General features: G+C 38.8%; 1 protein-coding gene across 1 annotated transcript in view; it reads right to left on the bottom strand.

Annotated features, from left to right (window-relative positions):
• Nucleotides 1-395: 395 nt before the first annotated feature.
• MAMSTR (MEF2 activating motif and SAP domain containing transcriptional regulator) overlaps nucleotides 396-12,037 on the bottom strand; it is a 36,657-nt gene continuing 25,015 nt past the window's right edge. Inside the window, exons 7-13 of the mRNA XM_066607702.1 lie at nucleotides 11,750-11,875; nucleotides 10,671-10,924; nucleotides 10,401-10,566; nucleotides 9,062-9,721; nucleotides 7,332-7,469; nucleotides 7,188-7,245; nucleotides 396-5,732 (exon numbers count right to left, since the gene is read on the bottom strand). Coding sequence (XP_066463799.1) covers nucleotides 5,263-5,732; nucleotides 7,188-7,245; nucleotides 7,332-7,469; nucleotides 9,062-9,721; nucleotides 10,401-10,566; nucleotides 10,671-10,924; nucleotides 11,750-11,875 — 1,872 coding nt within the window. The 3' untranslated portion in view covers nucleotides 396-5,262. The remainder of the gene's footprint in view (nucleotides 5,733-7,187; nucleotides 7,246-7,331; nucleotides 7,470-9,061; nucleotides 9,722-10,400; nucleotides 10,567-10,670; nucleotides 10,925-11,749; nucleotides 11,876-12,037) is intronic.

Below are 12,037 nucleotides of genomic sequence, written 5' to 3'. Positions count from 1 at the left end.
AGGCCTAACACTGAAATGAACCCTAACTCTCCATCCAAGGCAAAACTGATTCCCCACGCTGCTAGGACCTTGCTCTAGGCAGACAATCCATAGCTTGTGGGGGTACACTGGGCAGATACAGACCATCAGTAGGTCTCCACCCATACTTGTGGTGGAGACAAGATACAAATTTGCAGCATTTTAGAACTGAAATCAGTATCATTTGATTTTGATCACTGCAAATTTTCTGCAGATTTGCTGAGGAAAATCCACAGTGCAATAACCTTGTGTGACTATATTCTTAAACTTTCTTCTAATTTTGTCTTCTATAATCTGTCTATGTGATTTTAGTTAACTACAAATTAGACTGTGGGTAGGTGGAGCAATATTCATTTTTTTTTCTCAGGGAGACAAAATCCAACAATATATTTATTCATTGTTGTACAAGGATATAAGAAAATTCGAAAATAAATTCACAGCACTTTATTACTGAGCATTTAGTTACACAGAATGCATTATAACCATGCCTAATGGTGCTTTCATGCAGTCACAGTCAAGGTGCTGTGAAAACTGTATTGGAAACACTGCATGTGTTTTTGCAACACTTTTCAATGCAGTTGCACTTTTACTGATGAAGCATTCAAAATACAGATTTGCACTGTGAGATCTGCAGCCACATTGAAAACTGCAAAAATGCATGTGTTTTTTTAATGTGGTTTTAACCACACCTCAACTACAACCATGTGAATACACCCTTCAGTGGACCAAGACTGCCCACCAGTGGTTCCCTCTATTTCTGGTATAAATAATAAATTATGACAATTGGCCAATGTATATCAGTGTACATGTTACAGTATGACTGATAGCAGCTTTCAGTATCAAAAGTAGTTTAGAACTTGTAATAATAAATATTCTTAAGAAGAAGAAGTTGCAAGACATTTTAAGGACCTTTTATAAATACAATGCAATAAGAAAGAGACCAATGGCACTTTCCTAATCCTAAGATGTTTAAGCAACCAATTTCTATCGTAATTTATTTTTATTTTGCTCCATTATATTGTCTATTGTACTCAATTTTTATATTTGTCAAATTTCTATCGTTTTAAACCACCCTGCTAGATTACCTTTCCAGGGCCTAATATTGGAATGTGGCTTTTAGTTCTGAGGAACTATCAGTTCAGAAATGCTATAGAACTACTGTAAGTAATGGTCAAACCCCCATTAGGGTCCATTCCATGTTTTGGTTGAATCTGGATGGTCATTTTTTTCTTGTAAAATACACAAAAACCCTATGGACCCACTTAAGTCAAGGGGATCCGTTAAGATCCATTACATAACTGATCCATTATAACTGCCATGGCTCGTTTGAACAAAGCCTTACTCTTCACATTCTTGGTCTTGAAAGCAAACTATTTTATAATATCGTTATATATTGCAGCCTATTCAAATTGATCTTAAAATTTCTTAAATTTGCCAATCCACTAGTTATTTCCATTTGAATTTTTTGCACATTTTATGACTAGCTTCTGTCTATATATTAAGGCTCTGGATTGAAATATTGCACATCCATAGATTCAACAGAGTTACATTTGTTGAATGTGCTTCCATATGAACACTGAGGGTGGAGTACACATGGCATAAAAATATAATCCGGTGCAAACTCTGCTTGTCGAACAATGGATTTGGATGCAGATTTGTCATGGACTCTGTTATTTGCAATACATAGGGTGTAATCAGCAGCAATAACACACCAACTCAGACAAATCTGCATCTAAACCCATATGTAAGGCGCGCAGAGTTTTTGTGGCATATTTTTACGTCACGTGTGAACCTATCCGTAGAATGTTTAGAATTGTTAAAAAGTAATGCGAACATATACACGTCTTGTTTTCTACTTTCTGTAACAATTTAGCTTTTGATTTCCTTCAAAGATCTTAACTATGCTATTATTGTACTATAATATCTACTTTAAAACATTGTTTTAGTACATATTACACATCAGAACATGTTCTATGTTATTTTGCCAATAAAGGTTATGTATAATACTAATAGAAACAAGATTGCTTTTTTATCTAAATAGGTTCAAAATTCTATGCTGATTAATCTCTTAAAGCAACCCTCCAGTCCTGGACAAACAAAGATGGCCGCACTGTTTCTCTGACTACCTGATGCGCACTGTTCATTAGTATGCACCAGGTAGTCAAAGACACTACGTGTTGATCTGACTGGCCAACACTGCTCATGTGAGCAGCACCAGTTAATAAAGGCGGGTGTAGTGTCTTAGATTAATGATGCATACTTATACACCGTGTGCATCAGGTAGTCAGAGAAGCTGATGGGGCCATTTTTGGTTGTCCAGGCCTGGAGGGTCACTTTAATCTATTCATAGCACCGGTTTAATTCACCAAATATGTACTCTTCATACATCCAACTCAATGGTATACAGCAAGCTGTGTAGGCTGCCACCTAGAAGAATTTTATTTTGAAACTCTTGTTCTAAGCATGGGAATTGGTGCTCTGTATCAGGAAAAAATTGACCTCTCACCTGATCCTTATTAACGTAATTGAGAAATGAACATAAAATGGGACTTCTTAAAAGGTGGTTGGCCACTTTAAAATTACTGATGTGCTTCTGAAATCTGATTATTCCTAAGGGGTTTGTCTGTTCACTTAAGAGAAAAAAATGCTTAGAATTGTCTAAAATGATAAAAACAGTAAAACACAACTTAATGGAAGTGGTGGTGGATCAGTAAATACTAAGACAAAGTAAAATCAGTGACTGGAAATGCGGATCTATATGGACTACTAATAATTACAGGACTTAATATAGTCAGGTTGCACCAAAAAAAGTAAGCTAGAACCGCTTGAACTGGGCTGGTCCCTCAAGCACACACCCAGTTAAACTACCTGAAGACAATTTCACTAAATGCTAGTCCTCTGATACTAAATAAACCCAAACCTACAGCTTCAGCTACATAGACATGTCTGTTGTTGTTGATCTAATTTGCTCTCTTTTTTAGATATGGTTTTTGGAAAACATTTTCCTTTAACATTTCGACCACTTAATTTAACTTTTTCTTTCTCATTTTACATTTTTTTGTTTTTTTTTAATCCTACCAAAAGCTGCTCATGTCACTTAACTAGTATTAGTGTTTCCTTCCTTTCCAGTTGCAGACATTTATTTTACCACATATAAAAGAAGTGCTGTGTTATGAACAATCCTAAGAATATTACTCATCTTCCACTATTCAACCTTCCCGCTTCTGCTGCTGTTCCATTTTTTGTCATCCTTATCAATTTTCTAGCTCTGCAGTATCTATAATGATTTCAAATTCAGAAGATCCTATATGCCTACTTTTGTTTGTCCAATGATTAATTGAGCTATAAATATGATCGTTCAGTGTAAACACGCCCAACGATGGAATGACGAATGGTAATTCATTCACTTATCGGTCATTGTTCGTTTTAGGCAAAATCAAAAAATAATCAGCCTGTGTAAAAAGGCAGTTGTTCATCTATGAATGACTGTCTGTTTACTTTTAATGGAGGTGAACAGCTGGAAGAGATTTTTGTGTGCTCCGCCTTCATTTACTGAGCAATTATCATTAGTGTGTAAAAGCGCAGCAGCGTAATCTTGGGGGGAAACTGCACCTGATAGTCACCCTGTGTTAAAAAAAAAAAAAAAAAACGAAGAAAAGCAAAGCTTAACTATTCAATAGCATAAGATGCCGGTGAACCTAATTTTCTTACAAGTTTTGTTTTTTTTTAACTAGCTCCCCAGCTTATTTTACACCATCCCCAGAGATGTAAGTTGAAGCTTCTGGGCTCCAATGCAAAATCCGTAACAGGGCCCCCAACTATACTGCTTTATTCATAGTACTGGGCTCCCTATATAGGGAAAAGAGGCCTTATGGTTCCCCTAAGGCTCCTAGGCCTGGGTACAACTCTGCTATGCCTATAGTTACGTCCCATCGCTATCTCCACAGGGCACCATGGGAAAGACGTATACATTTTTGTAACTGAGGATGCTGCAAATGCCATAAATATCTCTAAATACTAAAGACTGTTCTTAAATGAAAGCTCTAGGCCAGGTTTGGATATGTTCTTCACTTTTGTGAAACTAATTCCTTACTGAAATACAGTATGCCCCATTCTTTTTCCTAACAAGACAAGCTTTTGCCACTGCCATGTAATGTCCTATTTGAAATATAAAATTCCGAAGTATCCTGGGTGTTAATAGTTTCAAGAAACTCGCTGTTTGATAAATGTTATGTCTGTTCCTGTGACAGTTTTTAGCCCTTCATACTTTATGTGCCTGAATTTCTGAATTAAACATACCAGAGTTGTGCCAATATCTTTTCACTGTTGTATTTCTTCTATAAAATCCAGTAGAGCTATATTTCATATAACTTGCTTGAACTACAGGAATTTTTTTTCGAACAAAGGCTGTTCCATCAAAAGTTTTTCAAGTGCCCAAAGAGATACGATTGCCACCTTTGGTAGCAAAAGTATTTTCTAGAAACCTGTGTCTCCTTTAAGGAGTCATCCCACTTCATCATTTAGCAACAAGAATATTCCATATTTTCCATATCTAATTTGAAAACACTTTTTTTTCAATGTACTAATGTTGCTGTATAAGGCATAAAAGTCGAAAGATATACAATGATTGATCTTTTTCAGTCTGACTTGAAAATTGAAATCACCTGCAATTCTGACATCTACTGAGTGTAGATCATTGTGATCAAGACATCTTACATCTACAATGAGCCTTCATATAAAAAGGTACAGACTATCAAAGAAAAGCTAATAATAGGGTAAATAATAGTGTTAAAGGGATAAAATTCAAACTCTTTAGAAAGTCAATGATTTTTCAATGTATCCAGTATCCATGATTCCATTCGCGATCAATTCTAAGTATATCTTTTTTCTTTTTTTTCAAAAATAAATTGAAGTTCTTAAAACATTGATATGTTTATTCCCTGCATGAGTGAAAGTGTATAAAATAAACAGCAGTGTTTTGTCGATAAACATATAGCAACAATGAATCTGTGTAATTGCTAAACATTTCTGTGTAGCGCTAGTGCAGCCATGACAGTGTCTACAGGAAGCAGCTGTGACCAATGCCATCACGTTCTCATCGATCATATATCCTGAGATTTGACTACACATTCCACCCTCTTACCACGGCTAGCAAAAGCTACTGGTAAACAAAAGATTATCTTCTTTATATTTGTTTTATCAGGGTGAGATTTAGTTTGCGTCTGGTGTCCTTTTTCAATTGTCTTACCACTGCTCCACCATTAAATCAATCATTCTGTTGATACTTAAGTCTGGGGAGTCGAAAATGTCAGTAGAGAATATACTAGAACCAACCGGACTATTAGGACCAAAATTGGAAGCAGATCCTGATGTTAGTGCTTCTAGCCAGTCTGCTGGATCAAAAGCAGAAGATGAAGAAGATGAAGAGGATGGTGAAGACATATTTTCCTGGTGATCTGGTGAAGATGGCATTTCAATTTGATCTGGAGAGAAAACCGCCGAAAGACTATCCTGACCAGAAAGAAAATCGTAATTTCCGGACCCAGGAAATTCTAGGATTCCAGAACTGGGCATAATTGAGGGTGGTTGAGTATCAATGCAACATTGAATCTGCTTCACAAAATTGCTATTTTGGGCTGCAGTTGATGTATTTTGATGACTGATATCAGAGTGTATGTTTTCCATTGAGATAGTGTCAACGTGCATTAATTCATCTGCAAAATAAAATAATTGAAAAAAAAGCATTTGAATTAGACATGCCTTAGGGCAGTAAGATAAGGATTCATAGTTAAAGTTTCTTTTGGAAAGCCTTCTGCCCCCCCCCCCCCCCCCATTTCCTTCAACTCCGGCTGCTGAGAGTCCTTGACAGTATCTTCATTGCATACACAGTAACGCAGACCTGACCTCCGACACCATGCACTATACAGCATAACATCGTTCCTCCTCCTGGCCGGCACCAGCATTCGCTGCCCATTGAGTAATAGAGCCTGGAGGAGTGAGGTTATGCTGTATAGTGCGCAGAGTCAATGGTCAGAGTTGCATGACTGTGTGTGTAATGAAGATACTGTAAAGCAGTATCAGCGGTTGAAATTTGGGGGACACAGAGAGGTCAAATCTACTAGATAGTAACTATGCCTACAGAAGAGGAGACCTATATTAAATTCAAGGGGCCCCAGAGGGGGCCCTACTAATTACTAGATATTCCCACAAGGGGGTCCTATTAACTGCAAGACATAACAGAAGTGGCCATTTTACTAATTGGGGTCACAGAGGGGCTTCTTTTACTTATTGAGACAACAGCAGGGGCAAAACCACTTAGTAGGCTACAGCAAGGGTGCTATTACATTGTGAGACCACAACAGGGCCACTATTACTTTCTGGCTCTACAGTAAGAGCACGATTACATTGTGGGACCACAGTTGGGGCACTATTTCTTAATGAAGCTACAGCAAAGGCACTATTACATTGTGGAACCACAGTGGGGGCACTATTACTTAGTGGGGCTACAACAAGGGCATGCTATTACATTTTGGGGCCACAGTGGAGACACTATTACTTGGTGAGGTTACAAGTTATTCCCTATCCACTGAGATTCCCAACATTCCCAAGAACAAGGGTCCTGTGTCTCCTATCCTCCTCATTGCTGGCTTACTGCTTCCCACTACTGTAAAGAGGCGCCTGAATGGAGCACTGCTGCTTTATGCATTTTCAATAGGACTGTAGCAAGCACTCAGATATTTCTATCAGCTCCATTGAATTGAAAAGATCAGCAACTGTACATACTTGGCCACTCCATTCATTCTGACATCACTATAAAGGAGTGAAGCGATAATGCAGTGATAGGCAGAGAAGGACACGGCATCCCCATTTTCTGGATCAGTAGGGGTCTTAGTTGTGAGACCCCCCAACGATCAGCAAGTTTTTCCTATCCCGTGGATAGGGAATAGCTCGTTATTCTGATTTTTGTGCAACCTCTTTATCTTGGATTGATTTGGACTTGGGCCTTGGTGCTACAAGTCAACATTTATAATTGTAATAGTAGTATATTCAAACTTCCTGGATTTTCATAGTTTTTTATGACTTTGCTTGTAGTAGTATATAGCAGATACCAAGAAATATGCTAAATATTTAGTGGCTTAATTTTGTTTATCTTTAATCCTTATACCAACCTGTATGCAATAGTGGCTCATCTTCTAATATATCATCAATTGACTGAGAAATGGCCATCTATAAAGAAAAAAAACAACAATGTGACATTTACTGCACAATGCTCAATATTTCTGAGTTATCTAAATGCACGTTGATCAATATACCTGTGCTTTCTGTATGGCCTCCTGAAGCTCTTCTTCAAAGGACCGAGGCTTCTGTACAGGACTTTCTGGACTTGCTGTGATCTGCATGGGGAGCTCAAAGTCCTGGCCAATTACCTCACATGCGGGAGGCTGCAAAACCTGAGGCATTGACACATTAATAGCTTCAACTTTTCTATTACCAGACAACCCCTTTTCAATAACCCGACCATCATTAAAATAATAAACTGAATCTCCCCTTTAACTGCCAGCATCCAGCGCTGCACCTTGCTGTGGTCCCAGTGATTGTTGTGACATATGATGTTACAGGATATCATGTGACTACTGCAGCCAATGAGAGGCTACAGTGTTATGTTTTTAAAGTGCTGACATTATGGCGCTCAGGATGGGAGCAGTGATGCTAGGGGAAGTTGACGCTGCAGTGGTCATCTTTGTTCCTGTGATGTTATCAATCACAACAACCACCGAGACCACAGCGGCGCTGCAGCAGCTTTGTTACCCTTAACCTCTGACCTGATCAGGAGAAGGGGCTTTTACTCCACCTTTGTTGGTAAAGGGATTGTCCCACCAAAAAGTTTTTCACTATCTGCAGTATAGGGGTAAATTTATGATCAGTGAGGTTTATCTGCTGGGACCCCCACCGATCACGAGAACAGGGGTTTCAAAGATCTGTGAATAAATATAACAGTGGTTACATATTTGTGCTTCTGCTCCATTTATTTTAATGGGACTTACAGAGACAGCTGACGGTGAGCGGTCGGCCATCTTTTGCAGTCCCATTGTAATGAATGGAGCTCTGATGCGCATGCATGACCGTAGCTCCATTTATTCAGGGACCTTCAAGACCCCTGTTCTCATGATCAATGGTAGTCTCAGCTGTAATTTTGGTGGCACAACCCCTTTAAGTATTTAAGTATGATCATGTAATCTGTACATTATCAGACCTGATGAAGAGAACTGTTTGCATTTGAAATGCATCGTCCCCTGAAGAAAGCAAGCAAAGACTTTTTACTAGCTTGTTCCTTCATCTCTTATCTCTGTGGCACTCGAACTGGATCCTGTTATTTTATCCCTTAACGTCATCTCTGCTGACATAAGTAGAGTGTAGCATTGCTCTATGTGTTGAGGCTCTGGAACAGCTGGCTGACATATTTCATAAAGCCTTTACTAGTGCTGTGCCTACTAACTCAACTGATCAAAGTGGGCCTCTTCCCTGTTTAGAATAGGCGAGGACTCCTGATCTGAATGTATGACTCGAGTGCTTTTGTTTCACAAACAGGAATAGGAAAGTTTACAGTGAAACATTAGGTTAGTATTCCCCTCTTCAAAAGAGGTCATCCTTACAGTTTAAAGAAAAGCTACAATAAAAACTTGAGCCTTAAAATTTGATATCACTTAACTCCAATACAAACTACACTGCATTGAGAAAAATGTTATTAATTATATGGTCTCTCTTATACATTTCATACCTGAGGAAGAACCCCGAGTAGGTTTGAAAGCTCACTATAACATAATGTATTTTTGTTAGCCATTAACAGATATCATATCTACAGGATTACTTGGTTTCTCTTGCTGGGAACAATCACATTTTGCTCTACTGGCTGTCATAATGTACAAATCTGTATTGTGAGAAACTGGAGTGGAAGTAGAAATCAATGGAGAGCTAAGGGTGGACATACCTGTACATAGCTATGTAAATTATTTCCTATAATGATCACTAATAATTTACTTACCATATAACTTTCGTTAACTTCTGGGCTCATCAGTTGCTCCTGCACAGTTGGTGCTAATTCAGTTCTGTCAGTGTTCAGACTATATAGATATGGTGAGTCTTCAGTTTGTGCTTTAGCACAAGAAATTGTCACAGACTCCTCCATTTCTGTTTTTATAGATATCCTGGCATTCAACTTATCATTTTTTCTTCGGTTTTTTAATCTTTTGTGCATTTCTAATTCTACTCGAAGGTCTTCTGCCTGTTTTTGTTCTTGGAGTAATTTCCATGTCAGGTTTTCAATCACTTTCTGCTTCTCCAGAAGAACTTGGTCATCATCAATTCCTTGCATTGCCACGTCCTTGTCTTGAATTGTTGTCTGTGAATCAGAACTCTCTGTAACACTGCACGTAGTTTCAGATGTCTCTTGAAGACTTTCAGCATAAGATGGTGATGGCGAGTTCTGAAATGTGCAAAGTGCAGCAGGAATAGCCTCACGTGTTGTTTGACTTTGCAATAAAGGCAGTTCAATGACTGGAGTTAACAAGCCCGCACTTTGAATGGGGGCTGGAATGCTCTTCGTGCGGGGTATTTGGTACGGCCTTAGGCGTTCCAATAAAGCTGGCTTTGTTCCTGACACAGGTAGACCTCTTTTGCGTAAATGTTGGCGTAATTCCGAAACCTTGCAAAATAATGCAAACATATGTTAAGCTGCAATCGGGTTTATGTAGAAAATTAGATGATAAATATAGGTAACATAATTTTTACATTTAATTTATATCTGTTTTCTTATTTAATGTCAACTTCTCCTGAATACATTTGTCAGTAGAGAAGTCCACTTCAATTAGGGACATGCAAATTGCAAGACAAATTGTTACTAGCTGACATAGGGGATGCCTACTATTAGAGATGAGCGAGCATACTTGCTAAGGGCAATTGCTCAATCGAGCATTTCCCTTAGCGAGTACCTGCCCGCTCGGGAGCAAAAATTCAGCTGCAGGCGGGGAGCTGCGGGGGAGAGCGGGGAGGAACGCAGGGGAGATCTCTCTCTCCCTCTCTCCCCCCTGCTCCCCCCTGCTCATGGCCGCAACTCACCTGTCACCCGCACCGGCAGCCGAACCTTTTCTTCCGAGCGGGGAGATACTTGGTAAGGACAATGCTCGATCGAGCAATTGTCCTTAGCGAGTATGCTCGCTCATCTCTACCTACTATCCCTCTAAACTAGAGTTTGGGATTTGCATAAATCTGTTCTCTGGACAAGAAAGTATAAGAGGGCAAATTTGTTGTGCCTTAAACTAATCATGTTACATAAGTTATATAAGGTATTGAAGAAAAGTAGATAATAAGGTTTCCACACTTACTGTGAGATCATCCAAGTTTGCTGGCAACATCTCTGGTTTCAGAGGAGGATTTGTTGGTGAATTGGGTACTGGCGCCATGGCTGTACCAGGTGCAGATGAGAGATTTATGGTAGGTGCACCAGCTTGTGTAGTTCCTGTAAAGCTAATCACCTGATCTGCTGAAATACTAAAAGAGAATGATACATACATGAACTTAATTCTAGTGTATCTAGGAGGGTCTTGTAAATATACATTCTGATCTAGCTGGAAATTATTTAGGTCAGGAAATACCTTGTTGTCAGAGGGTGAACGGTTTGAACACAAAAAGTTTGGTTTTGTTGCTGGTTGAGGATTTGTAACTGGAGGAAAATCTGTTGCTGTTGCAGTAAACGAGAATAGGCTGCATCCATTGCAACTGGAGACCTGTCCGCCTTCTGGTCTGGTGGAATGTACTGATGATACTTGAGTTTCTTCACCTTGGGTTTAGAATCTTTAGGTTTTTTTTGCCGCTGACTCTTTCCAATGTCAGAGGACTTAGCTGGAACCTTGATTAACCAAAACAAGGAGGTATTGACATGGGTGTCTTTTTTTAGAATGGATGCATTTTGTGAATTTTTTAATCTATAGCACATTACAACAGTGAATAAAAAGGAAAACAATTTTTATAGTTATGTGCAATCTGTGTACAGGATGTAGATATCTCAATTGTTACACTATATGCCGCTGTTTACTATTGATCTTCAGGATAGGTCATCAATAACTGACTGGTGGGGACCCGCTGCTTGGGATTTCCACCAATCAGCTGATTCCTAGGGCCAGTCACTGTCAGTACAGAGCTGTCATTTTGGACCGAAAGCAGACAGCACCATACAGTGTTCTGTGGCTCTGGCTGGTATTGTATGCTGAGTCCTATTCACGTTAATGAGACTCAGCATATAATACAAATCAGGGCCACTGAACACTGTATGTAGCTGTCTGCTACAAGCAACAAAAACAGTTCTATACTGACAGTGACCTACCTCAGGGATCCCAAGCAATAGATCCCCACCAATCTGCTATCGATGGCTTATCTGGAAAATAGGTTAGCAATAGTAAATGATGGGAGAACCCCTTTAATTTCCAAAACTTCAATAAGGCACAAGGCCTCTAGACTCGTGCCAGATGTAGCATTATCCTCTCAGACATAAGCATGTTATATGTGAATGTTTTACCTAATAATGCCATGCATACCCTTGTAATTTTATGTATGTATTTCAAAGAATAATTCTTATAATCCAGCTCTAATCCTATTATAAAAACAAAACACGGCATACCACATCCTGCCCCCACATTTCTTTGCATTTCTATAACATATATGTATAAGCAAATACCTTAGGAACTCCAGATGTAGCTTGTGTTGAATGATGAATAACTGGCCTATTGGTTGCCAATGGGTCAGCCTCTACAATAGCTCCTGCAATCGGCTGGTTCACCTCAATTATTTGAGGAAGATCCAACTAGAAAAAAAATCCCAATGATATGAGTTAATATTACTATACTTGTCAGTGAATTACATGTGACACGATTTATACTATATTTTCAGTTGTCCTTAATGGATTATCAGTTTCATAAACTTATACACTGTAGTTTTTCAGCATTGGTACATGTAAAATGGTTTG

This window comes from Eleutherodactylus coqui, chromosome 6 (genome assembly GCF_035609145.1).
Source record: "Eleutherodactylus coqui strain aEleCoq1 chromosome 6, aEleCoq1.hap1, whole genome shotgun sequence".
NCBI lineage: Eukaryota > Metazoa > Chordata > Amphibia > Anura > Eleutherodactylidae > Eleutherodactylus > Eleutherodactylus coqui.
This window is presented reverse-complemented; position numbering and strand designations above follow the sequence as displayed.